Source organism: Pogoniulus pusillus, chromosome 13 (genome assembly GCF_015220805.1).
Source record: "Pogoniulus pusillus isolate bPogPus1 chromosome 13, bPogPus1.pri, whole genome shotgun sequence".
Classification (NCBI taxonomy): domain Eukaryota; kingdom Metazoa; phylum Chordata; class Aves; order Piciformes; family Lybiidae; genus Pogoniulus; species Pogoniulus pusillus.
In genome coordinates this window covers 27,397,397-27,425,356 of record NC_087276.1, presented here as the reverse complement: position 1 = coordinate 27,425,356, position 27,960 = coordinate 27,397,397, and the positions used below count along the sequence as shown (strand labels likewise).

The 27,960-nt window shown below is 50.1% G+C and overlaps 1 protein-coding gene across 1 annotated transcript; it reads right to left on the bottom strand.

Annotated features, from left to right (window-relative positions):
• Positions 1-24: 24 nt before the first annotated feature.
• Positions 25-27,960, bottom strand: MICALL2 (MICAL like 2). Its single transcript, XM_064153704.1, has 17 exons — positions 27,689-27,960; positions 20,842-20,890; positions 16,586-16,727; positions 14,146-14,306; positions 12,707-12,828; positions 11,131-11,802; positions 10,745-10,920; positions 10,109-10,184; positions 9,680-9,795; positions 9,027-9,176; positions 5,894-5,949; positions 5,293-5,416; positions 4,614-4,704; positions 4,171-4,244; positions 3,190-3,304; positions 1,649-1,695; positions 25-1,560 (listed from the first exon to the last, which is right to left on the bottom strand). Exons 1-17 carry the CDS (start codon positions 27,829-27,831, stop codon positions 1,481-1,483), a joined length of 2,394 nt encoding a protein of 797 aa, XP_064009774.1. The 5' UTR covers positions 27,832-27,960; the 3' UTR covers positions 25-1,480.

The following is a 27,960-nucleotide window of genomic DNA, read 5'->3' as shown; positions in this document are numbered from 1 at the left end:
CAAACTTGCACTGGGACACTGAGATCTGCTCCAGCAATTCTTTATTGGACAAAAAGTGTATGCAGGTACAGGGTGTCCCACCACAGGTACACACACGTCGCACACTGTGAGCACCAGGAACCCCCTTGAGCACTTGGTACCTCACAGAGCACATCCCTGTGTTGCCCAGGGCATGCTGCCTGGGACAGAGAGTCCCACTGCCACCTCGTGGGTAAGGGACGCATCGCCTCTGCTTTGCCACCGGGCACAGCGGGCAGCAAACCTCCTCTGGGCAAAATCCCAGGCTCTGCTGGAGACAAGATGCACAGAAGCCTCAAAGCATCTGGCTTGGAGAGAGGAGGGAAGTCCACATACATCAGAGCTAGAAGCATCGTGAATTAATCTGATCTTTCCCTGCCTGTCTCCATCTCTGCTCCCCAAGCTGCCTGGGAAGAGTGGATGCTGCCACACTGGGCAGGTGCCTGGCTGGAGTCACTGGACTGAAGGATGAGCAGAAAGAGTCACTGCCAACAGCCCAGGACCTGATCATACTCTCCTGGTCTCAGCAAGGGGAACCACAGCACCCCTTGAGGGCACTGGCTTGCCAGGGACAGAGCCTCAGGACTGAAATACTGGTCCCATGCAGAAGATTCATGGGTGAGGTGAACCCATTTAAATTCCCTTCTGCTCCCAGATAGCATCAGGTTGTTAAAAGAAGACTTCTGTTCATTTTTCACCAGGATGGGCCACAGACCCTGCTTCACTGTGCAGTCAGAGAAAGAAGGAAGCTACAAATCTCCCCCACAGAGGGAATGAAGCAGTGGGCAACCCTTTGTGGCTCTGAGAAATCAGCCTACAGCAACTCCCAAAAGGAGGTCTGCAAACAGAGCACTACTGCTGAACCCGCTCTGGGCCCAGGGCATCCCACACCACAGACATAGAGGGAGTCCTGCTCCTTGCCTGCCCCTAGCTGGGCACTGGTGTATTAAGGGCAAGACCCTTAATTGCCGTTGCCCCACAACACCTCCCTCTCTGTGTCTCTGATCCTGGCCCAAGAGCCACAGCACAGGCAGAGAGGGAGGAGGGAAGGGAAAAAAGTCCTTTTGCAGAGCAGTGTGGCTGTGCTGCAGCCCTGGGTGGGGCACCATGGGTGGCATGCAGTGCCATGCTCAGGACTGCAGCAGCCGGAGCTGTGGGTGGGCAAATTGAGCTCTGCCCTCTTGAGCTGCCAGGGAGGCTGAAGCCTCTGAGCTAGATCCAAAGGAGAAAAAGAGTCTTCGAAGTCCATCTTCTAGGAAAGTTATCCTTGGGCCCCACACTGGGGCCAGAGGCGATTCACACTGTCCTTTTGGTCCACAAACCTGCAGTCTCCATCCATCCCAGGAAGTTGAGAAACCTCATCATGGTACTGCAAGAATCCTGGGAAGCAGTACCGAGGAAGGAACATACCTTTCATGGACCACTTTGGGCCATTGGGCAAAGGAAACCTCACTCCTGAGCTTTAAGTCTTATTTTTTTGCTTCCATATTTTGGACAAGCGGAACTTGTTCTTCTTCTTCTCCTGGCTCTCCAGAGATCCATCTGCAGCAGAAGGAACAGACACAGCAGGTGAAACCCACAGCCTCAGCGCCACTCAGTGATGCCCTGAAAGACTAGAAGAGGCCCTTACCCAACTTCTGGATCATGTCTGCCAACATCTGATCTTCCTCTTGCTCTCTGTAACAGAACAGAACGGCATTAGAAGACTCCACCACGTTTCATGACAAGGTGGTTGGTACTGAAAGCCATGAAGACTACTGGAGTACTGCATCCAGTTCCGGAGCCCCTAATTACAAGAGGGACATGGAGATGCTGGAGCATGTCCAGAGAAGGGCCACAAGGATGAGCAGAGGGCTGGAGCACCTCTCCTATGAGGACAGACTGAAAGAGTTGGGGCTGTTCAGTTTGCAGAAGAAGAGGCTCCCAGGTGACCTTCTTGTGGCCTTCCAGGATCTGAAGAGGGCTACAAAAAAGCTGGGAGGGACTTTGTAGGCTCTTAGGGAGTGACAGGACTGGGGGGAATGGAGCAAAGCTGGAGGTGGGGAGATTCAAACTGGCAGTGAGGAAGAAGTTGTTGAGCATGAGAGTGGTGAGAGGCTGGAATAGGTTGCCCAGGGAGGTGGTTGAGGCCCCATGGCTGGAGGTGTTTAAGGCCAGGCTGGATGAGGCTGTGGCCAGGCTGATCTAGGGTAGGGTGTCCCTGCCCATTGCAGAGGAGTTGGAACTGGCTGATCCTTGTGACCCTTCCAACCCTGACTGATTCTATGACTCTACTGCTAACCTCCCAGTCAGAAATAATCAACCTCCACAGCACAGCCTGAGAAGCATGCAGGAAAAAAAAACCACCCAGCTTGAGAAGTCTTAGACATTAGCAGATTGGATCTGTTTCCCTTGAAAGCAAAGCCCTGTGTGGGGATTTCCAGTGTCAGTCCAGCCTTGCAGCACAGAGGCCCTTCCCTGAGCTGGCCTCAATCCTCCCAGTTCACTGAGTTGTGAGACACCACCACGCCCACGCAGATGAATAAAGGTTGGAACAGCAGCAGCTTGGTGCTGCAGAGATGCTTGCTGGCATTGTGGACAAACACACTATTGTCTGCTTGAGCCTGGGCAAGGCCAGAGCCAGAATCATACAGAAATTACTAGGCTCCTGGAGCTGGAATCAGTGCCCTCAGGTCAAGAAACGGAGGCTGTTCTCAGAAACAGGAGGCACAAGTCCAGATACTTGACACAGCAGCCTTCCTTTGAACCTGGGGAGCATCCAACTCCTGGCTACAGATGTTCTTTCACTTGCTGCAGCAAACACATTCTCAGCTTCATGTTCACAGAATTCCCCTGCTGCTCCTCTTCTGCCTCTCATTTTTCCCATCTCCAGATTCTCTCTCCCTTCTCCCTGCCTTCTACATTTTTAGTTCTCTTGTCCTCAGAGCAGCATTAGCTTGAAAGAGCTTTGAACATGGCTGTGGTCCTGATCTCAGTGTGTAACAGCTGCCAAGGAAGCAACGGCAGCAGCATTTAGGACAAAATGGTTGGTGACAGGTCACCACCCACCTCTCGTGGAGCAGAAGTCTGGATTACAGCCATTCATCCACCCCTACAGCTTGGGCAGTGGAGGAAGTACAGTGGAAATCATCCCTAGTCTTGGCTCACCTCCTGCCATCTGAGAGCCCTCACCTGAGCCTGTCCTCATCCAGGCACTCCACGATGCTGTTGCGATCATTGACCGTGCTCAGGTACGACTCCAGCAGCTCCTTCTCTCGCTCCTTCTCCCTGGCTGTCTTCAGATCCTCTGCACAAGACAAAGGAAACGCATGTCACAGCTATAGGGGAGCACCTCCCCACTGTGACTCCTGCCTCCACCCTGCTGCAGTAAGTCCCTCTCATAGGCCTTGGTTTTCCTATCCTCATGCTTAGGGGCACATCTCACAGCCCTCCAGAAAGTGCAGGTGGATGTGGTGTCATGGGGAGTCTGCACCTGAGAGCTGCACAGCACGGTGAGGAGATAGCTGTGCTAGTTTGAGGCTAATTGGAATACTTTAATGAGAAAAAATACATTATAGGCTGTGAAAAGAAAACAATGGTGATGTCTACTTCACTCACAGGCTTGCTGAGACATATAAAACCAAGGATATAAACATAGAGAGTGTGTGTGTGTGTCTCTGTCTCTGGGAGTGTTTCTCTTCTGCTTGGATCTGTGTAACTAATCCTTCTGCACCTAACCCCCCTGGTCGATCCTCCAAACTCACCTTGAATGTAAGGCAGACTCTGGGATAAGGCAGAGGGGTGGAAAGAAGGTGGAAGGGTGGTTGGGAGCCCCTCCCGGGGATGCTGGTTTCTGGGAGGGCTGTTGTGGTTCTGTATTACACTTTTAACTTGTATATTTCTGTCTATAGCTGCAGATATTTGTACTATATTACAACTACCCACTTGTATATTGTGCTAAGCTGTGAATATAAAGCTTCAGTCCTTAACTTCCAGCTGGCTGAGTCTAGTCTGGGTGATTTCATTGTGTGGAGGAACGGGTAACTCCCAACCCATCACAATATCCCACAGTGAAACTGAATCCCTGGCAGTGTCATTCAGCTCTGAAGGACATTCCAGGTCTGATATGCAGAGAAGAAGGCTCCATGCAGCCAGAGGCCAGCAAGTCCTTACCTGGCTTGCTCATGAGGTCTCGCAGCTCCGTCTCAATGTTCCACTGCTGCTCCTCCAGCTTCTGCTGTTTCATTCTGGAAGTGACCATAGAAGTGATGAGCTACTGCCTCTCCATGTCCCAGGGCTGTACCTTTCTCTTATCGTGCTCAAGCCTCATCTCTGTCACGTTCACCACCTGGGTAGGGCTGGTGGGTTGGGAGAAATCTTCCTCCATCATGTTTGTAAGGTTTCCCTCCCCACAAATTCACCACAGACCCTGGGTGCTCATCAGTGCTCAAAGGCCCATCAGCTAATACCTCAGGAAGTTCTCCCAGAAGGTTCTCCAGCCTTCCCTCATCCCAGCACTTAACACCTTACTTTTTTTGGCTGACACTCTCCTCTCCTTCCTTGCTTATTGCTCACAGGTGAATTGCACAAGCAGATGAATTTCTGGTTGTACTTACTTGTACATCAGCTCTGATTCCTGTCTGAGCAGCAGCTGTTTCTCATGGATCAGCTTGAACCAATCCACCATGAGGGCATCCTCAGATTCATCTGCAAAGGAGACAAAAAGCAAGACTCCTTCAGAAGTTGCATCAGTTCAGACTCCCCGGCTCAAATGCACAACGATTAAGACCACTTATATGAGCCACAGGCAACCTCCACTGGGAACAACTCACTGTTGGTACTCCTGGGCATAAGGGAAAGGATGCAGATCACCCCCTGCAGATTCAAGGAAGCTGCTCACAGTTACTGTGCCACAGGGCACCCAGCTCATCTTCCACGTGGCTGGCTCAGCACTGCCATTCCAAAAGAACCCACTAAGCCCTGCAAAACCAGAGCCAGCCTTGACAGCCAGTCTGGCTGAGGATCCAAAAGGCAGATCAATGGCAGCCTGCCCCTCCCCAGCCTTCCTGATTCTCAGCCAAATAAACGCAAGGCCTTGCCCAAACAATTGGTTTGGGAGCAGCCAGAGCGGGTTCAAATTTCCCAGGGCTTTATCTTGATACAGCAGGTACCTTTGGCAACCTGGCACCTCACATGTAGTGTGAGCTCTCAGAAATGCAGTCAAGAATGCCCAGGGGTAGGATGTGAGCCTCACACCTCCCCAGTGTAACAGAGCTGGCCCTCAGTCTCCCTTACCTCCCTCACAGCCACGCAGCTGCTTCTCCAGATCCACTCCTTTCAATTCCAGCTCATCCAACTGCTTCTCAATATCGCGCACCTTCTCCTGAATTTTCTCCTCAGGGAGGTAGTCTGGGTGCAGCTAGGATAAGAAATGGAGGACCACATAGAGCTCAGTGCCCTCAGACTGCCTGCTGAGATCACAGCCCCAAGAGATAGGAAATGAGGCAAGCAGCCCCACTGCAGAACAGTGTTCTGGAAGGGCCAAGTCAGCAGAAACACAGAGCTGGCTGCTTACAACAGCAGTGGCCACTGCAACCTCACAGCACTGCCATACAGCCACTGTGAGTGACAACACACAGGCACACTTGGCAATCCACAGCCATTCTCCCTCTCTTGCTGGAGGATGCAGTGTCTACCAGAACTTTGTTTGGCTCTGCTTTATCCCAGCTTCTATTGTGTCCTGAATGAGAGACAACCAGCAGTCTCTCCACCTTGTCTCTGCCCCAGAGCTTTCCACCCTTCCCCTGGGAATTCAAATAATACCTCCCAATAAAGCAAACTGGGCAAGCATTCCAGCAGAATAGCCAACAACTCCACACCTGCTTTTCAGCCATACCTTCGTTGGGGACACTGCCTCAGACCTCTGGATGCTTTTTGGAACAGAAGGTATAACTAGAAGAGAGAAACAAACAAACAAAACAAAACCAACACCACAAGAAGAGTTAAAAAATGTTGTGGTAGGACAGTGCCTACACCAGCAGAGAGCACAACAGGTCCTCACCACCCAACACAGAGCACTGAGTGCCTAAGGTGAGAGATGTGTCCCCAGCAAACAGCACAGCCTGATTTACTCCTCAGACACCCTCCAGTCACTGGGTGCTGCAGGGCACAGGTAGCCACCTAACTCAGGTGTGACTTGGGACCTTCCATTTAAGGATATTGACTTCCATGTTCATTCATTACCTTGTTGAAAATCAAAGATATTTATTGTGGCAAACCCCACTCTTTACTAAGCTTGCAAAGGACAGAGCAGAAATATGGGGTTACTGTTGCAGGAAACACCAAGATGTACTTGAAAATGCCCCTCCAGTGCTCTTGTACAAAGCAGTATCAGTAAATACTGATGGAACAAAGATGGTCTAGGGGACCTTAGCACAGGTGTGGGAAACTAAGGTTTAGTTTCTTCCACAAAACACTTTCTAGGTGAGAAGTCCCTTGGGCCCCACTACAAAGCATTATTTAGGCCCTGGACACCTATTAAAATCAATCCTTAAGCAATGTGTATTTGTTCCACTGTGCCTCAGCTTCCTCTGCCCAACTGTGCTGCAAGGATAACTACAGGAGAGTGTGAGGTATTCGGATACCCGAGGGGCTGGGCTGGATAATTACCACAGTGAGAGAACAGAGGTGTACGTGGATGATGTGATAAGGAAGGAAAACTCTAGTATCAAAAGAGCATGGCTGCAAGACAGGCAGCAGCACTGAAGGCTCAGCACACACAAGAAGAAAGACTAGAGAGACAGACTTGGGGAACCTCATGAGAGTCTCTGTCAGCTGGTGCTGACTAGAGGAAGAGTTCAAGGACAGCTTTCCAGCCACCCAGCCCTCACTCTGTTGTGTTTGCTAGGTAGAGTGCAAAAGGAGAAGATGCTGGATGTGGCACTCAGCTATGTTGTCCCAGCACCACTGGCCTCTGTCAGGGTAACTCTCCCTCTGGATGCTGCTCCTTTGCTGCCCTGCACACCTCCTGCAACTCACACTTCTCTTAAAGGTTCTTCTGAGAGAAACCAGGCCTGCCAGGAGCAGTCTGCTGCTGCTGCCAGAACAACACCTTCCTCTCCCAGCTCAGCCCTGCATCTCCAGGCTCTGAATGACCTCAGCAGCACCTTCAACCAAGGCAGGAAGCTGCTTCACTTGATCACGAGAAAACTGAGGTCACTGGAAGGGAAGAGCTTGTAAAACGACACTCTCCTGACCAGCTCAGGGTCTGATCTCTCCGATATCCTCAAGTTGTGTCTTGACAGACACAGAATAGGTGGGCTGTTTGCCAGCAAATTGGAAGTAGGACAAGCTGGCAAGAAAACCTTGGAGCCTCTTTTTCCCAACAGAAAACACTACCTACACCAAAAGACACAAATAAAATGCTCACCATCCACAGCCCCACGAGACACACACAGGATTAAGGGCAGGACAAGTAGCTGCCTGCTCACAGCCTCTGAGTCCTGAGGTAGACCTACACAGAGCCTTAAGCCACAGGCTGCCAAGTGACAGCAGCAAGAGGACAGCCTTTCAGGTGGCAGACTTATAGATACATGAAAAATGGGGAGAGACTGCTAAAAACATTTCCCATGGTGGGCACCACCCGACAGCAATCATTACATTTAGAAAGACAGCTATAAACTCAGCCTCCCTTATGTTACCAGCTCACTTCCTGGGAAAGATGCACTGCTGCACCTTCTGGCTGAGGAGAAAGGAGATGGAAAGTTTTTGGAAAATGATGGCAGTGGAGGCTAAACTTCTGAAGTAGACAACATGACTGGGGTTTGAATGCTTTGTAGCTGCCAGAGATCCAGGCCAAAGACAATGCTGGAGCCAGCTAACAAATACTGAAGCATTATGAGGACAGACGGAAAGAGTTGGGGCTGTTCAGTCTGCAGAAGAAGAGGCTCCCAGGTGACCTTATTGTGGCCTTCCAGGATCTGAAGGGGGCCCACAAAAAAGCTGGGAAGGGACTTTTGAAGCTCTCAGGTAGTGACAGGACTGGGGGGAATGGAGCAAAGCTGGAGATGGGTAGGTCCAGCCTGGAGGTGAGGAGGAAGCTGTTCAGCATGAGAGTGGTGAGAGGCTGGAATGGGTTGCCCAGAGAGGTGGTTGAGGCCCCATGGCTGGAGGTGTTTAAGGCCAGGCTGGATGAGGCTGTGGCCAGGCTGATCTAGGGTAGGGTGTCCCTTGCCTATGGCAGGGGGGGTTGGAACTAGATGATCCTTGTGGTCCCTTTCAACCCTGACTGATTCTATGATTCTAAGCATGAGGCCACCAAGCCTTTGCGACCCATGCAGTTTGCTCTGAGACAAAGCTCAGAGTCAGGGCTGAGCTCTGCAGTGAGAAACTTCTAATCCAGAGGTAAGATAGAGCAAGATGGGGTAAGGAAAGCAAGCTGAGCAAATATGACAGCGAGAAGCAGCAGAGTGAGTTCCAGGAATTTCACTGGCATTGTGGTGGGATATGTAGGAGCAAAAACAACTGAACAAAGCAAGAATGGTACAGAGTTAAGCTGTGGTTGAACATACAGAAGTGAGAAATGATAGGGACAAACTGGTCAGAACCGGTTAGGACATCTGTGAAAGTCCAAGGAGCAACATCCTTGGCTGCTGCTTCTACCATGGGCCTGCCAGCTGGAGTCTCTGGCTGATAGTTCTCTGCATTCCTTTAATTTCCCAAAGCCACTCAACTGGAGAGGAACAGAGACATCAACTAGATCCCAGTTTCCTGAATTAGGAGATGGTCCTCTTCATAGCTTTGAGTATGAAGAATGACAGGGCAGTGACCCTGACAAATCCCTGATTTAATTTCTTCCCTTCCCACTGAATTCTCTGGCCTCACTAGTTCCTGCTTAGGTCAAGCTGGCTAATAAAAATTAATGACACAGATTTTTCCCCCATGACAACAGCCACAGGCAACTAGGGGACATCTCCCAGCCTGACAGTGCAGAGGAAAAAGTGCTCTGAAGAAGGCAGAGGAGACCTTACATGTAATAGTGCTTTTCTTCAGCTGGTTGCCCTCTTCCTCTTTCTTGGCAGAGCCTCCAAGGTCTTCCCCGCTTTGCTCTGAATTCTGACAGCTCTTGATAAGATCTGAGCTGGGGATCAATCTTTTCTTCATGAATCCACCAGATGAAGCTGGATTAAGAAGCACAGACAGGTTTGGGGTAAGACATTTCAACCCTCATCTCACATAAATCCTTTTATTGCCCAGCATCTCTGGCACTCACCAACTTCATTTCTAGTCTTAGTTCTCCTCTCTTGATACTAGCAAGGGGCAGAAGCCCCCAAAAAAGAGAGGGAAGCCACCAATTACAAGGCCAGAGTGTGAGAAGTCAAAGTACAAGAAAAGGGTGGAGAAGAACAAGCAGTTGGGAATTGCCCCCAAGATTTCTCACCATTACACATCTATGCAAGAGAAAGTGAAATGTTGTTAACTGTCTTGCAGAAGGGCACCCTGAGAAGACCGGAGTCCATCTCCTCAGGGAAGGCACCACAGGGCCAGAGCAGGTGCAGAGAGCAAAAGCTGATGAAAGCAAGTCACAAGCACCACCAACATGTTCCTGATATCTGCCTTGCAGCACTAATCCCTGTCCCCTGCCTGACTAGCAAAATGAAGGCAAAACTTTTATCCTTCATACCAGAGTCCTGCTTTGCTGGTGGGACAACTAATGGACTTGGCTTTGTCTCCTTGTGTGCTGGGCTCCCTGTTCTCACTTGGGAGTTATCAGTAGGTTTCTTAGAGCCACCTTGGTCTCTGTGAAGAGGAAAGACAAAGGTAGGAAACCACCCCTCTTGCAGAATGGTCGACAGGAAGGGATCTGGACATCCTGGGCTGAGTCTCCACCAGGGATGATCGTCCTTTTGTAATTGGAGTCTGGAAATTTGCAATAAGCTTTCCCTCCCCAGAAATGAAAGTCATTTCTCATCAACTTGCTGAAAATAGAAGCATTAAAACACAGGAGTTCTTCCCTCCTACATGCACACAGACCTACAGCAACAAACAAAGGTGCAAGCATGGACATCCCCATTCATTTGTCAAGGAGAGCCTCTGGCTCCAAGACACTCACTTGTTTGCTACAGGCTTCAATAGAGATCTCCAATCTGCTGGGCTCTCAGACTTGTCTTCACCAACATTCATGCTTCCTAAAGAAAGGAACACCAGGCCTGAATAAGCAGAAATCAGCCAGATTTGAGTCTTAGGAGGATCTGAGGAGATAAGCCATGCACTGGGGTAGATATTACAATGTTAATGCAGCAAACTAGCACCAGTTCAACAAGTTTTACATGGACAGATTCAGGTTCAATAGGGAGTAAATAACCTTGGTGGCATCCTGCCCCTTTTCAGTTCAAATGCAGCTACAGAAACAGAGCTTTGATGTAAATGGACAGGTGTGTCTAGCAGCAGTGAAACACAAAACAGTTCAGATCTCAGACCAAAGGATGGGGCAGGAAGAGGGAGAGACAACCCCACAAGTTCAAAACAAACTGAAGAGAGATACTGCTTCTGACCCAAAAAAAACCTAGGCCATCTGAAAGTGCTTGAGACATCGAGTACCCCCAGAATATCAACCCTTGTCTCACTGCACCATCACCATGGTGGAAGCTTAGTTCAAAGCAAAGAGGCTGGATGAGCCTTCCAAGAGGAAGGCATAAGGCTGGCATGCTGTGCCCAGGCAAAGCTGTATGTGATCAGCCATCCTCACCTTTGAGGCCTTTTGACTCTGGCTTGTGCACAGAGTCAAGAGGTTTGTTGGCAGCCTGGCTCTTGGGCGGAGGGTCTGCAGCCTTCTGCTGGTTTGGTGCTGTGTACCCTGTTTTGTTGGACTGTGCTTTTGGAGCTGGACTCTGCTGTGGAGAATTGGTGGGGGAAAACTTGCCACTGCAAAAGAAAACAGCCTAGTCAGTCTTTTTGAAAGGATGGATCTTTTTATTGGCTTCTGTTCCAAAGACCTGTATGAGTCCTTCTATGTGTCTTTATAGCTCAGTCACAAAAGCAGTCAGGAAAAAAAGGAAGAAAGATGCAGGGACTTCTCCAAGTTATCCCAGGGATCACCCTGGGAGTCAAATGGGAAAGAGAAGTAGTCCTTACCTGCTGGATGCTGAGGAGCCAGTGGAACTGAGTCCTCCTGGCCTGTTTGGAGAAGTGTTTGGTCCAGCCAGAGCCTGTATAATATGGTTTCGTGCCTGAGCCTTCTCTGCATTCACTGGACTGGCCTCAGTAGTGGTTCTGGTAGAGGCAGTTTTCCCAGGGCAGTGAGAAGAAGGTATTTGGGGTTTGGCCTCAGAGGTTTTATTGCTGGAGGACTCTAATGACCTAAAAAAGTTTTCTCGGGCTTGCTGTGTTTTCGTTGTGGAGGTTGTCCATGCAGGCCCTGCTGGGGCACCTCTAAGGTGGTCTGTTTTACTTCCCAATGTGGTACCTTTGCAGTCCTCTGATTTCTTTACAGCTGAAGAGGACCACGGAGTATTTACACTTTTGAAACCTGAGCTTCCAGAAGATGAAACAGATGGCTTGGTTGAATTAGCAAGGCCTTCCTGGCTGGGTTTCTTCAACACCTGCTCTGTTTTCTTGGGTTCTGCTGCTTTCTGGAACACCCTGGAAGCAGCAGGGGCTGGGGTACTCTCAGCTTTGCTCCCAGTGCTGTGGAGACCAGAGACCTGGACGCTGTCTGGTTGCTGGTGGCTGGTACAGATGAAGGTACCGGGCTCAGGCCCAGCTTTGTAGCTTCCAGGAAGAAGCACAATCCAACACTGCCTGCACCTGTGGATACAAAAGTTTCAGAAAACATCCTCCAGGGCACTGGGAGGCCATTGACACACAGCAGAGAGCACAGGCATGATTCCACTCTTGGCACAGGGAGGGTGGTAGCACACTAGCAGTGAGCAAACTCCCATATGCATATTCCTCAGGCACCAAAACAGGAGCTGCTGATGGCATGGCCTGAAGTAGAATCATAGAATCATACAATCAACCAGGTTGGAAGAGACCTCCAAGATCATCCACCCCAACCTAGCACCCAGCCCTAACCAGTCAACTAGACCATGGAACTATGTGCCTCAACCAGGCTTTTCTTGAACACCCCCAGGGATGGTGACTCCACCACCTCCCTGGGCAGCCCATTCCAACGCCAATCACTCTGTGAAGAACTTCCTCCTAACATCCAGCCTATACGTCCCCTGGCACAACTTGAGACTGTGTCCCCTTGTTCTATTGCTAGTTGTCTGGGAGAGAGACCAACCCTACCTGGCTACAGCCTCCATTCAGATAGTTGTAGACAGCAATGAGGTCACCCCTGAGCCTCCTCTTCTCCAAGCTAAACTACCCCAACTCCCTCAGCCTCTCCTCAGAGGGTTTGTGCTCCAGGCCCCTCACCAGCCTTGTTGCCCTTCTCTGGACATGTTCCAGCACCTCAACATCTCTCTTGAATTGAGGGGCCCAGAACTGGACACAGTACTCAAGGTATGGCCTGACCCGAGTTGAATACAGGGCACAGATGAAAACAGACCCTGTGCAAAGAGCTCCTTCTATGCATGGGGTCAAAAGCAGGCCTGGGTTGCCTTTACTCTGAAAAAAAAAGTGCCCCACCACTCTCCCTCAGGCCCCAAAGGACCAGGCTGCCCCTGTGTGACCCACAGGCCTGCAGCCCCACTTTGAAAAGCTGTACCTGAAGCAGTTCCGGTGATAGAGCTTCCCATCAACCAAGTAGCGCTGCACCAGGTGCACATGGTTGCCACAGACCCCACAACTGCTGCTAGGGATGTTGCCACTCTCTGCCAGGACCCCTCTCTGTGGGGAGAAGCAGTGGGTGAGCAGGCAGGCAGGCGAGCATTCAGCATGCACTGAGAGAGAACCAACAGCTCCCACTCCCCCTCATTCATACAAGGTGAAACAGCCCTCAGGAGGATAGAATCCTGGAATGGTTTAGGCTGGAAGGGACCTCAAAGATCATCCAGTTCCACGTTCCACTAGAGCAGGTCACTCAAGGCCTCATCCAACCTGGCCTTGAGCACCTCCAGGGAGGGAGAAGCCACAACCTCCCTGGGCAACCTGTGCCAGTGTCTCACCACCCTCACTGCAAAGAACTCTTTCCTAACATCCACTTTGAATCTCCCCTCTGCCAGTTTAAACCCATTACTCCTTGTCCTGTCATTACAAGACCTTGTCAGTAGTTCCTTCCCAGCCTTCCTTAGCTCCTTTCAGCTACTGGAAGGGCACTATAAGGTCTCCTCAAAGCCTTCTCTTCTCCAGGCTGAAGAGCCCCAACTCTTGTAGCCTGTCCTCATAGCAGAGATGCTGCAGCCCTCTGAGCACCTTCGTAGCCCTACTTTGGACTGGCTCTAACAGTTCCATGTCCTTCTTGTGCTGGGGGCTCCAGAACTGCACACAGGACTCCAGGTGGGGTCTGAGGAGAGCAGAGCCAAGGGGCAGAATCCCCTCCCTTGCCCTGCTGCCCACACTGCTCTTGCTGCAGCCCAGCACAGGGTTGTGTCTGGGCTGCACTCACACTGCAGGCTCATGTTGAGCTTTGCATCACTCCAGATCCCCAGGGCCTTTTCCTTAGGGCTGCTCTCAGACATTCACCACCGAACCTGTATCTGTGCTTGGGATTACTTGGGATGCAGTAAGGGGGACTTGTGTCCACAAAGCCAGAGGACCAGGGTGTTTTGTCTGTCTATGAGAAATTGAAGTGCAAAGGTCTCTGATTTGAGTTAATTTGGAGAGGCCCTTACCCATTTGAGAAAGGAGCTGCCCTTCTTCCACCCTATTTTCATCCCCACTCTGCTTTGAAACACTTTCCAAGAACTTAATCAAAGTTTTCTAGCAAAAATATCTGTTTAAAATCTCCATCCCCAAAACCTAAGAACAGCACAGCCACGTCCTAAGACACCCATGTCCTGTTCAACACTGCATGAGTCCCAGCTGACTGATGGCTTTCCAGTGACTCCCAAATGAACCTGTGCAGTACACAGTTCCCTCGATTCAGTCCCCTAAAAGGAACAGAGATTTTAGAGTCCTTACCCCTAGGAGCCTTGAGCTAGCCTCATACTCAAGCTCACTGAACAGATGCAGGGTATAAAGAACACCCCAAAGCACATTTCTTACCATGCTGACTGGGGAGGTTTCTTTTTGCTTAGCTCTGGCTGGTGGGTGGGCAGGAGGCAGTTTTGGTGACACTGCTTTAGGAGGCTCTGACACAGCTTTCTTCCCAAAGGGCTGCTCCTGAGGCTCAGAGGAAGGACGTTTGATTCCAGCCATGCCTCCAACTGGAAGAAAGGAGGATTTTAAAGGAACATAAAGGAAAAGCCACGGGCTTAGGAGTAATTTACAGTACAAGAAGACCTGGAGGTGCCTGATGGATGCAAAGCATACAAATGCTTGACACATGCTCGATTAAGAAGCAGTTCTCCAGTGCAGTGAACAAGACTGTGGGTTTGTACCTGGCCCAGAGGATGGCTGGAACTGATCACCAGTGAAGCAAGCACTGCTGTCAGGTGTTCACAGCAAAGGAACTGAAGTGCAGAGGGAGTTTCTGTGCTTCAGACTACCTACACACTGCTGAGGGTGTCCACCCCACATCTCAGTTGGGACTCTCACGGAACAAGCAGGCTTGTTGAATGCAAAAATGGCCACTAAAAATGGGCAATTCTGCAATGACAAAGACTTGGAAGTACCATGGTGGTGCTAATGTGGAAATCAAGACCTGACAAGAAGCCTACAGATGTTCAGTCTCCTCTTCCTTGCAGATGAAAGAGAAAGCCTCTGAATTCATAAGAAAGACTCTCCAAGACATTTCAGCCAAGCAAGGAGTGGTGCCCTGTGCCTGGAAACTGCAGGGAAGCTTCCCTGGGAAGTTTTTACAGACAAGACCCCTCCTCTGTCTCCCAGGGATGCTATTTTTGCACCACTTCCTATTCTGAATGAGATGTCTCCACGTTCCTTGTGGGATAACCTAGCCACAGCTTCACTCTAAGAGTAGCCAATGAAATGGCCACTTGTCTAAGGAGACATTATACCCTGAGTAAATACAGAGTGAGTCTGGGGCCAGCTCCCAGCAACCTTCTCTCCAGAAAGCTGCCTAACCAGATAAACACCCAGGGCTCCCTTACCACAGTGACCAGTCACAGGAGGCTGGTGACAACCAGCCCAGCAAACACTTTAGACTCCAGCTGCCCACTCACTTCCCACATGTGCCATTTATAGAATTCCCAAAGCCCAGTAGAAAGGCTTTAGCTCTGCTCTTCTCTGAACACCTGACCTCAATAAAATACTGTCTGCTTGCCCTCTCTAGCCTTCCGTGTCCTGCTTATTTCATGGTCCTGCTAGAGCCCATTTGAAGGGCATGACTATGGCATTAGGAGTCTGCCTGGTGTCAGAGGGCACATTCCTGGCTGGGCTCATTTTGAGACACACACATTCACCCCAGCACAAGGAATGCAACCAGAGTGTTTTGTAGGACACAAGAGAGTATAAAAATGTGCTGTGCTTGGTGATGTGGTAGGCAAGATGCTGGGGGGGGGGGGGATGGGCTAAAAGACCCCAAACTGACCCAGATTCCCACCACTTGGCACAGACATGATGGAATCTGTTTGGCTTCAATCAGAATGGATTCAAAACAAGAAAATGATTAATTAAGAAATTAAAATAAAATAAAATAAAATAAAATAAAATAAAATAAAATAAGAGAGGGGCAATAAGAGGTTGTGGAGGAAGAGGAGAAGCATGCTTAAATATATAATGAGGTGGAGAAGGGAGAAGAGTTTAGGCATGAAAGGCAGATCCCAGAATGAACTGCTCTTTCTTCCCAGGATGTAGGACATTTTCAATGCATATCTGTCTTCTCCATCTAGATTCATCCTAACCAGTTAAGTCATTCATGTCCCACTTTTGAAAGTTTCCTCTAGAGGAAGCTGTGAAATTGGTTTTACTTCATTTTCTATGAGCTTAAGGACAAATATAAACCAAGTCTACAATAAAGCTCCTCTGAGCCCAGATCTACTCTGCAGTACATGAATGTAATGTCTTCATAGCTCTGTGTTTTATGTTTGAAGGAACTGCTACCACAGTTGTGCCAGTCAGGAGGGGTCATTTTCTTCTGCTCCCTTATAACAGTACTGCTGTGCTGCACAAGGTCCACTATAGCCTCATAGACAAGCTCAGCCTTGTTCAACTCTGTTTTCACCAGCCCTCTGTTATGGCAAGGACTGGAGCTGAGATGGAGATGCATAAGAAAGGAGAGCTGAGGTGGGAACTGCAGAGGGGAATTTCCATTGCTCCTGTGTGGTTGAACTGTAAGAATTTTTATACTGTATATTAAAGTTTAAAGTGGTAGTTTTAAAGACAAGGCACAGCCCTGCACCCTTCCAAGAGCAATGGTGCTGCTGTAGGCCAGTGTCTAAAGGATTCATATCCTCCACTGAAATAGTTCTGGCACCAAAAGGCCTCTCTGCAGTCTATTTTGCTGTTCCAAGCTTGTCAGAAGACAAAGGAAAGCACAAAATTAAGCCCAAATCCTTCCCACCCCTCCAGGGAATATGGTACTTACTAGGAGACCGTCCATGGAAATAGTTATAATACTGGGAAACATAGGTGAGGATGCTCAGCCTGTCTGGTACCTTCAGAGCAACCATATCTTCTGCCTCCAGCAAGGCTGGGATCCCCAGCTCCTCCTCTGCCACTCGAAATGCCTACAGGAAGAAGGAAACCAAAGAGGGGTCTTGTCCAGCCCAGGCAGCAGAGCTGCTCCTCATCACATGTAAAAAAACTCCACTGCAAACAACCCCATTTGAGTAATAATTCTACTGGGGAACAGCTGCACCAGCTTAGCTCCTACATCCTGCAGCCCTTACAGGAACCAACAGAGTCATGGCTTCCAGCCACTACCTTGAGAAATTCAGGAAGGGAGCCAAAAATCTGCCTGGCAAGCTGGCCTGAGCTCACTGCACAGGAACTCACCTGGGCTTCCCCTGCTCTTCCTCGAGCCTGCCTCTATCTGGGCATGCACAGCTGCAGAGGGGCAGGCCTGGCAGAAGGGGCTGTGCCAGTCCAGGCTGGCAGACTCAGTGCAGGCTTCCAGCCCAGGCTGGAGCACTCCCCAGTTAACGGCGCACGGGTAGGTGCGTGCAGGCAGCTTTTGATCTCCGAGTGCTGTGCAAATGTTAATGCCTCCTGCCTGCTCTTCACCATCTGAAAAAGGGGAAATCTGGGCTGCAGGAGGCAGCTCTCTCTCCAAGACTAGACTGGAATACTGCAGAATTCCTGACACCTAGCTCTCTTCCAGCTTAACCGTTTCCATGCTGCCAAGCATGTATCTGGGGGCAAATATTCCTCTCTGCTTTGAATCTGCACGATCAAGGTCAGACCAAGAAGCCTCTATTAGAGGACAAAAGGAAGTTGCAATACACATAAGGTGACTTTGCCTCTGCTCAACTCAGCATAAGGCTTTTTCTATGGGCTTTCTCCAGCCCTCTTACTTCCTGGCTTACAGGAAAAAATATCCTTTCCTTTCCTCTTTGGAGCATCTCCTTCAAAATATCAACACAGTAAAGGAAACCAAAGCCACATGGAAGGCTAAAGCTTAAACCCACAGTGAAAGGGTTAAAGAAAGCCTTGAACTCGTTAAAACCCTCCACATCTGACCTCTGTCACAGACAAACAACTGTACTGGTGTACAAGCCAGCAATTCCTGCTTAGAAGAAACAAACAGCCTTTATCTTTGAGCAAGAAAATTACCATTTTTTTTCCATTGGGTGTCCCAGTAAAAATGCAACTGTGGTGACATTAAGCCTGCTTTCAGCCACCAACCTCTGCTGTGTCACTGCTGCCAGCCCAGCCTGGCACTCGCCTGTCTCATAACCTGGTACTTAATATAATCTTTGGAGTGTTTTACAGCGATCTGGCTGCACAACTGGTCTGACCAGCGGAGTTTTCTTGCTGGACATTCCCAGTGTGCAGTCTAGCAGCAACACAGACCATGCCACCTTCTGCCACAGGGTGCCAAGAATAAGAACAACACAACAGGTGCAGGAATGGGAGAGGCTGCCTGAACCACATAGGGGAGGATGCTCTATGCACACAACTAGTTTGGCCAGAAGTAGGTGAGCAATGCACAAAGCAGCACTAGAATGTAGTGTTCCTTCTGCCTACAGCATCCTCATGTTCCAGGGAAATGTTTGGGTTTTTTTTGCCTGGAGATCCAACTAGATCACCACCTAACATGGCTCAGTTGCCCATTTCTCTCTTGCCCAGGTGGCCAAGAGAGCCAATGGCAACCTGGCCTGGCTCAGGAACAGTGTGGTCAGTAGGATGAGGGAGGTTATACTGCCCTTGTACTCGGCACTGCTCAGGCCACACTTTGAGTGCTGTGTCCAGTTCTGGGCTCCTCAATTCAAGAGAGATGTTGAGGTACTGGAACATGTCCAGAGAAGGGCAACAAAGCTGGTGAGGGGCCTGGAGAACAGCCCTGTGAGAACAGGCTGAGGGAGCTGGGGGTGTGCAGCCTGCAGAAGAGAAGGCTCATTGCTGTCTACAACTACCTGAAGGGAGGCTGTAGCCAGGTGGGGTTGGTCTCTTCTGCCAGGCAAGCAGCAACAGAACAGGGGACCCAGGCTCAAGTTGTACCAGGGGAGGTCTAGGCTGGATGTTAGGAGGAAGTTGTTGGCAGAGAGAGTGATTGACATTGGAATGGGCTGCCCAGGGAGGTGGTGGAGTTGTCGTCCCTGGAGGTGTTGAAGCAAAGCCTGGCTGGGGCACTTAGTGCCATGGTCTGGTTGACTGGACAGGGCTGGGTGCTAGGTTGGCCTGGATGATCTTGGAGGTCTCTTCCAACCCAGTTGATTCTATGATTCTATGATCTCCTCTACCTGCATGCCCAGGTTGGCCTTTAAAGGAGCAACAGGTTATTTCTGCATAATGCCTCCCATCAGGCAGCTGCAAGTGCTTTACAAAGGAGGTAAGTGCCACTGCCCCCAATTTGTGTGGAGGGAACAAAGTGATGTGCTCAAGGGAATCTGAAACAGCCAGGCACAGCTTTGCTCTGCCACAGGCTACTGTTATATTTGCTACACCACACCACCATCCATAAGCACTGACAGAACTGCATCCAATGCCTCTTTATGTATTTTTAAAACCTTTAGCAAAAATCTGCCACCAGCTGAAGTTTTCCTAGGATTCAGGGTTGGTTTTTTGGCACTTGAGAAGTGACACATTCTTCCTCTGCAGATGGCCTTATATGGCAAACTGCAGCCCAAACAAGATTTTGGTTTTGAGTTGAATTAACACCGCCCCTGAAAAGAAGTTGTTGAATAGTGAGACATCAAGGAGGAGCTGAACAATGGCTGAGGAACAGCACTGGGGGAAATCAGACCCACGTGTAACTCAAGGACAGTCAGAGCAAGGATGGAATGCAGCCTGAGAAGGATGCTCAGTCCAGGAGCACACAGGGAGATGGAGGGGTCAAGCCCACTCACAGCAAAGCCAAGGCAGCAGGATACCAGCAGTGAAAGGACAACACAGAGCAGTTATCCTGCAGCAGGTGGAAGAAAGAAGAAAGCAAAATAAAGGACATGGAAGGAACCAAGAGAAGGAGCATGGAAACACAGGCAGCAACAAAGGAGGGGAGCTACTCTTTTTATTAGAAACACAAAGAAGCTTTTCATCAACACAAGCAGTTGGGGCAGCTCACACAGCTCATTTCCCAGAAACAAGCAAATCTGCCAGCAGAGCAGGCAGCACCAGCCCTGCTTGGGAAGGAGAAATACGTAGGCCTTCAAACATGCTGGCCAGGATGACTCTCCACAGCAAAAAGGCCCTGACACCTGCCAGATACCAAAACTCCAAGGCAAAACCACTTGGTCAGAATCTCACCTAGAGGAAAGAAACATGCAGGGCTGAACCTGCATCACTACTCAAACACTGCAGCAACCACCCCTGGGGAGAAGGGGGGTCCATCACATCACTGTAAGCACAGTTGGGGCTGAAGGGGTGCCGAAGCTATGGGGCATGGGGGGGCAGCTTTAGCTCCCCCAGAGGCAAGGACCACGTCAGATGGCTCACTGCATCAAAGGATGTCATCCAGACAAGAGTAAGCTGTCCTGGTTCGTTCACATCCTGAGCTCCTGCCAAACAGCCATGAAGCTGTGGAGCAATGCCAAAGGAAGAGAAGCATTTTAATCTGTTGCCTCTCTTTGTGAGGGAGAGAGGGAGGAAAAAAAATCCTCCTTGAAGCACTGAGCCCATGCCTGAGTCCAGTGCAGAAGGGGGTTAGACTGCCCACTTTATTCATGGAGAGAAGAACAGAAACTCAAATCCCATCCCAGAGTGAAGTATCCCTGCAGGATGAGGTTTTAGGGTGCCTCCACCTCTCAGCAGCCTTCACCACCTACACCAGGAGTGAGCAGAAGTGGGGGAGACTCCCTACACTTCTCCTCTCACACCAGCTACCTCCCAGCTCTTTCTCCACCCATTGGGAGCATTACATCCATGTTTTCATAGAATCATTAAGGTTGGAAAAGACCTCTAAGATCATTGAGTCCAACCAACCTCTATCATTTCTGTCCAAGTTCCTGCTGCCACAGGATACCATTAGACATAGGCATCACTGTGCAGCCAGTGAAAAGTGTGAACAGTCTGAGGGTGGTTTCAAGCAGAAACCAAGCCTGGACACTGAAATCAGAAGGCTGGAGCCATGCAGAACACAGCACACTCAGCACACTGCATCTGCAAGGTTTCTGTTGCTAAACCACAGAAGCAAGGCACCAAGGCATGGACTGGACCAAAAGCAAAGCATTACAAGTCACTTACCAACTTGTTGTTCTCATACACATTTTCTTTACTGAGGGAGTCGAAGTTTCTGGAATACAGAAAGAAGAAAAAAACCTCAGGTTGGTGATGTCCAGCAGCTTGCTTCACCTCGTGCTGGATTGGGCCTGGACACAGTTAATTTTCTTCTCAGCAGCTGGTATGGGGCTGTAGTTTGTGTTTAAAACACTGTTGATAACACAGAGCTGTTTTAGCTGCTGCTGAGCAGTGCCTACACACAGTCAAGGCCTTTTCTGCTCCTCACCCTCTCCCTCCAGGGACTGGGCTGGGGGTGCATGAGAAGCTGGGAGGGGACACAGGTGGGAGAGGTGACTGCAGCTGAGCAGAGGGACATCCCCTAGCCTGTGGCATCAATATATAAAGCTGGGGGAAGAATAAAAAAGGAAGGTGCATTTGGAGCAAAGGCATCTGTGCTCCCCAGTACCCACTGTGTGTGGTGGAGCCCTGCTCTCCTGGGCATGGCTGAACACCTGCCTGCTGATGGCAAGTGGCGTGTGAATTCCTTGCTTCACTCTGCTTGTGGATGCAGCTTCTGCTTTACTGATCAAACTGCCTGTATCCCAACCCATGAGTTTTCTCTTTCCAGTTCTCTTCCCCGACCCACTGCAGGGCAGTGAGCAAGCAGCTGTCTGGTGCTCAGTTGCTGGCTGCGGTTAGACCACTACACACTTCCAGCTTCTCTGCCCTCTCTGAGCCTCACTGGTTCAGGGGACAGAGCACCTCCTCCCGCTCTGCCTTCTCAGAGATGCTCTGGAGGGAGCAGTGTGACAGACCTTGTTCAAGTCAGCCACGGGCCTGCCGTACCTCCCAGGACAGAGATGTGCAGGAGGCCCAGCAGGCTCAGCCATCTGCCCACGGGCAGCACAACACATTTTTGGCACATCTACACTTACAGGGCTGACTCCTGCAGCCTCCTGCAGGCAGGGAGCGCTGATGCCAAAACATCCCATGAAGATTCAGGGGTTTTGCTGAGACAGCCAGGAGCAACCTTTAACTCCTGGGGTGGGCTTGCTCATCTCCCACCTCAAAAAGATAGAGCAATGCTTTCTGGCCCTTATTTTGAACACTACCTCCCTGGAAGTACTTTTCAAACAGTCAGATCCATGCTCTTCTCCCATCTGTACAGAGAGACCTGAGCTCCACCGAGGTGTGGAGCCCTCAGACACTGCACATATCATATGTTCCTCCAAGGCACCCCTATCTCCTGATCTCAGAACCTGCTGGGATTCCACCAGCACACGTTCTGTCTTCAGATACTCTTTTCTCCTCTGGCAGAGCTCCTCAAAACCAGCACCAGGAACCTGCCTGGGAAATAGCTCTGCCCACAACACAATACTGCAGCTGGTAACAGCAGAGGTGCCTGTAAAAATCTTATTCTCATTCCCCTAGGGCTGTCACTTATGATTTGTAACCATCATCAATAACTAAAAAGGAAGAGACAATTACTGTTTGCAGTTACAAGCCAAAGTCAACAACCCTTCTTCCTTTCTGCTGTCCCTGCACATCACCTCCCTCTTCCCCTTTCTCCAGATTTGCTCTCCCACTCTTTGGTCCAACCCCGATGCTATCTCTCTCTGCTTGGACCTCAAAACCCAGGACCTGGCAGGACAGACAAGCAAGCAAGAGGTGGGGGGGGAGTGTGTGCTACTGGAAGTAGAGCCACAGCAGTGTGCTTCTCACCCAGAGCAGAGTGCGTCCCTTGCTTAGAAACAGCCACTGTCAGCTTTGTTTTGAAGTGCCTGTCACTTGCTAAATCGGGAATACAAAACTGACTGCTGGCTGGCAGCCCTGCTCTCCAACACCGCTTCCTTCTGGCCAGGCAAGCAGGCAGGGTCAATTCCTTTTTGATAACCTTGTTTCACTTTATAATCCTGGTACCTACTGGCAGAGCTAAGCAAAAGGCAGAGAGGAAATTCTCACGGATAAACAGAAAAGTCTATAGCACCAACTCTGCATTTTGGTTAACTGATGTGGACCTAGCCTTGTTAGCCCCTCACCTCTGAGAGGAGCCAGGATAACTGTGTGAAAGCCAGGGCAATGCTGCCTGGCAGCAACCTATTCATGAGGCAAACACATGATCTGTATCGCAGCAGGGGAACTTTTTCCATGACTTGTAACAGCAAGGAGCAAGCCAGGTCCTTTATCTGCTTCATACAGAAAGTGAAGCATTACATTTTAAGTAGGAGAGAAGCCTCCAAACTGGTTTGTCCATCATGCCACAGTCTGTGCCTTCTCCCTGCTTCCCACATTTGGCATTGCTATGTGAGATAAGGAGAGAATGAATGACTGATAAGACCCAAAGGTCAAACTCCCCCAAGAAGCACGTAAAGGCAAGGCACATCCCACCTCTAAATCATGTATCCTTTCCTGTGCAAAAATCAAAGGGACACACAGAGGCTTTTCTTCAAGCAGTGCTCCTGCCCAGAGATTTCCCTTCCCTGAGACAATGGATTAAAAAGAGCAATGAAAATAATCACCACCTAAATTATTTTCAGTGAAACAATAGATGCAATCATCCTGTTTTGTGTCAGGCAAGAAAATCAGCTTTTTAAAAACTCAGCTGTAGGATGTGATTGCAGCTCTCTGCCTCACTCCCAAATAAAGCTTCTGTATCAGGGACATCCTGAATGTATGAAAACACACACAAGAGCAAAAGCAAGCTCCACTTCCTTGGTCATGCTGACTCATAAGACAAAACACACCAGAGTTACCTATTTATTGCTGGTCATTGCCTTCTTCTCCCATGCTGAACACTGCTGTGCTAGCACGTGTGCAGCTTCACGCTGCATGGTCACGTAACAGAGACCTAAAAATCTCAATCTCTGAAGGTAAATGTCTGAAATTCCCTTAGGGAGAGTACAACTAACCAGGCTATTTGGTCATTTCAAGAGTCTTCTGCCCCCTCAGCATCACTCCTTACCTAGCTAGTCAGGTGAACTGCTTACATCTAATACTTCTTTAGCAAACGGATCTTGCAGTTGCATCTCCCTTCTTGAAATATCAAAGCTCTCTGGACCAACATAATCCTTAGAAAGGTTAATACAAATGGAGAAGTAGGAGTTCTCCACTGAGAAAATACAAGAAACTGAATTAATTGGAAGAAGTGAGAAACATAGATCTGACCCAAGAGGGCCTCCACTATTGGAAACAAATCAGACTGGAGTTGACTAGCAGGGGGAGAGAAGTTTTCAGCTTGCCAAAAAAAACCTTCTTTTAGCAAAAAGTGGATGAGCATTTCTCGTGCCCACAAATCTCCATCACCACCCACTGCTCCAGCTGCACAGACCCAGCACTAACAGAGCATGGTACAGTCCTTTTCAAGCACACATGCTTCCAAAGGAAAAATCTTTGCTGCTGCTGTAAGCACTAACTTGGTTGGTAACTCCAACCTTGGAGCAGACCAAGCAAAAGGAATGCCAGAGCCATGATGGTACCAAAAAAGCTTCTGCATCACAGCACTGAGATGTGCAATCAAAAGCATCACTGAAAAAAATGTGAAGCCTCTTTTTAACAGCTCACAGGTCCTAACAGAGGGCTCAAATCCAGTGTGCTCTGTTGGGACCAGGACGTTTTTGCTGTGCCCTTTCTGGAAGTGCCAGTGGCCTGGGGAGAAGGGACAGGGCTGGGAATCCCAAGTGAAAGATGTTGGCCATGTGCTCACCCTCCTCTCAGCAATGCATTCTCCATACTGCCCTCGCCTTGCCAGCAAGCTACAGTGTGTTGCTGGGGATGACTAATAGCAGCTGAGACTCCCTGACCCCAGAACCACTCTCCCCTCTCCTATGCCTGTCACACAAACCACAACCCCACGAAGGCCAAGCTGGCAGCAGCTCTACTTCACTCCAGCCCTTTTCTAAGGAGATGAAGACTGCAGACAACCCATCCTCAGCATGGCTGGGACCCTCTCTGTCCATACTGGTGACTGTCAGCCTCATTCTGCCCCACTGAGCTCAGTGTCCAAGGAAACGCTGATGGAGGAATGAGCACCCACTGCTGCTCAGCTGCCAAGGGGAATTTTACAACCAGTCAACTCCCAGAACGCTGAGCTGAACACCAGCTTACAGCCTGGGAAAGAGCAAGATCCTGGACAAAGAGCAGCAGCCTAATCAAAACCTTCCCTCCACATCTGGCATCAATATTTGAGCGAGTGTGCACAGCTCCCTTGCCTCTCCTAACTCACTCATCTGGCCAAGGCCATTAAATCCATGGTAAAGAGCTTGCATGGCCATTGCCATCACATGTGGCAACTGTTGACCTCAGTCTCCCACCGTACTGCCATGAGAATTCACATCCCTTAGATAAAAGAGCCTCAGGGCTCCATCATCACTCCAGAAAACCAGCTAGGACCTGCCTGATGCAGTGTGTACGCCTGGCTAGGGCTGGATATGAAGCACTCAGCAGCTGGGACAGAAGAGGAATGAATTTCCATGGTGATTCAGTGTGTGTCTCCACACCCCCAGAGCATCCTTGGGTGAGTGGGAAGTGAGTGGGAAATTCATGTCTCGTTTTAAACAACCCTGTTCACTGATAACATACAAACTGACGTCAGCCAAGTTTGAGAGGTTTCCATATTTTCCATGTGTTTTCCAGCAAGAAAACAGGAAGGGGAGAGGGACCCCCCACCAGCCCCTCCTCTGAGCCACATATCCCACAAAAGAAGCCTGTCCCTATAGCCATGTTTTGTAAGTGCTTCAAGTTTTCCAGGGAACTTCTCAGGCTCCTGCTAACAGAAATCCTCGGCCCAAGAATGCCGTTTGTGTAAACCAAGGCAGAAAGCACACTGTTGCAAAACTGCAGTGCCACGACTGATCACATTTCCCAAGTGATTCACAAAGCAGGGCTGCAGCAAACACACCTCAGTGCTCCAAACACCAATTAGCCTTTCCTAGTTTTATTTTCAATATGATGCTTCTAAGCTTCAGGGAGGATCTTTGCCAGAAGCATGGGGAAGAGCTCAGGACGAACCGCTTCAAGCCCTTGGGAAGCTGCATGTGCATCCTGCTGCATTTCTCTGCTGGTGGCTCCTGTGCTGGCAACACCGAAGAAGCTTTTGCAGATGCAGGGAGAATTTTCACAAGCATTCAGTCCCAGGATCTCACACGTGACAGAAGGCAGCCCTGGCTGCAACCACTTGAAGGCATCACTTCCTTCCAGCAGGACTTTGCTCAGCCAAGGATACACCTGGTGCTTTCCTGTGTTACACCACTGACATCGAGGAGAGAGGGCACTGATAAAAGCTTCTCTCACTTTAACCTTCAGGCGTTTGGTTTTTTTTGCTGAGTTCATCCCAGCCATAAAGAGCTAGTGTAAGGTCCTGAATAAAGTCAGGCAGAATTTCCATCATAAAAGAAAATAAACAGGAACAGAGAGCTGCCACAAGGAACACTTTCCCTCTTCATCACAGGAGAATTTATTTTAAGTGTGTCTATCCACAAGTCCTGATGTACAGCTCAAGGACTATAAACAACCCACTAGACTGGCCAGCAGGATTATTCCAGCTCCGTACACCCATGATCCAGAATTGGCCAGGAAGCTGCCACGATCCCTCTAAGGGCACCTCCTGGTCACATAAGCCTTTCTGCCCTGGTATTACGTATCTTTAGGGCTGTGAATCAAAGGAAGGAAAGGAAATATCTGGAGTCACATGGACATGACAGCATGTCAGGAAGCCATACACAGCAACACCATGGTGACTGCCCAAGCACTGGGCATTACAGAGAAAGTGTGCCTGAAGAGCCTGCATTAACCTTTCGCTGCCTAAGCCAACTTCTGTTTCTTCCAAGACAGCAGAGGGGAGAGAAAAAGAGGAGACCTCCCTAAGGAGACCTCCCTGGGCTTCCACCAAAAGTGAGACACCTGTAAGAGAGATCTCCACACACAAAGCCAAGTGGCAGGCTATCCTAGGAGCATGAGGCAGAACTGCAAGGAGCAGGAGGAAAATTGCACTACAGGAAAACCCACTCTGGCCCTCTACCAGCTGAACACATCCGACTAGGAGAGACCCAATGCTTAAATCAATACTTCTGGGCAATCTTTGCTCTGCTCCTCTTGCCTTGACCTCCCCTCTCATCCCCCCCACGTCCAAGTTCAAAGAGCCCAGAAGCAAAACCAAACCCAACTAGAAACAGGATCAACATCTCTCTGACAATTCACTTTCCCAGATGTTAACATTTGGGCATACGTAGGTCAAAACCCAGAAGGCACCAGCAAGGGCAGCAGCAAGGGGTGGAAAGCATTTTGCCTCCCACAGACTCAGCTCCAGATGGGAAAACCAAGTGATGAGCAGAAATCCAGCAGCTGCTGGGCCCTGCCCTCCTACTGTAACTTGTTCAAATAGCCTTCGCCTCCACACTCCTGTGCACTGGGGCTGCGTGTGGATGAGGGAGGAAAGCCCAGCCTGAGCAAACACCAACCGAGGAGGAGGAAACCCTTCCCCAGGAATCACTGTCTGAACTTGCCTTGCAACGGAAAAGATGCATTTAAAACGCCTGTAATTCAGCTGCAGAGGGAGGAAAGGTGGGGGGGAAAGGTAAAACACAAGGGGAAAAGGCATATAGGTAGGCAGCAAGAGCAGAGCTCTTCACTTAGAGATTTTCACCGCGGGCGCCGGCAGAGCTTCTTCTGGTGCCAGTTGCTGGCCCAGAGCATCTGCCAGGGGAGCTGGGATTTCTGCTGGGGCTATGTCTGTGGGGGCCCATGGTGGACAGAGGGCTGGGGGGCGTCAGCTGGATGGAAGGCTGACCGCATCCCAGCAAGGGCCTTGGCTGCGAGCGGAGGGGGCCAAACCTACAGCCTAGCAGCAGCCTCGACGCCCGGCGAGGGTACTCACATGAGGTCGGGCCGGTGCCGGTGGAGGATGGCGCAGAAGGCGAGGCCGTCGCGGAAGGAGGTGGTCATGTTGGTGATACTGACATCGCGGTAGCCCTCGCACTGCTGCTTGCACCACAGCTGCAAGTTCTGGATGGCCGCCATGGCCCTCACACGGGAGGGCCGAGGGAGGCGGCGGCGGTGGCGGCAGGCCCCGTGCCCCGGGGCGGCTCGGCGGGGCAGCAGGGACCCCCGGCTGTGCCGAGCCCCGCTGGAGGCTGCCGGCGTGTGGCA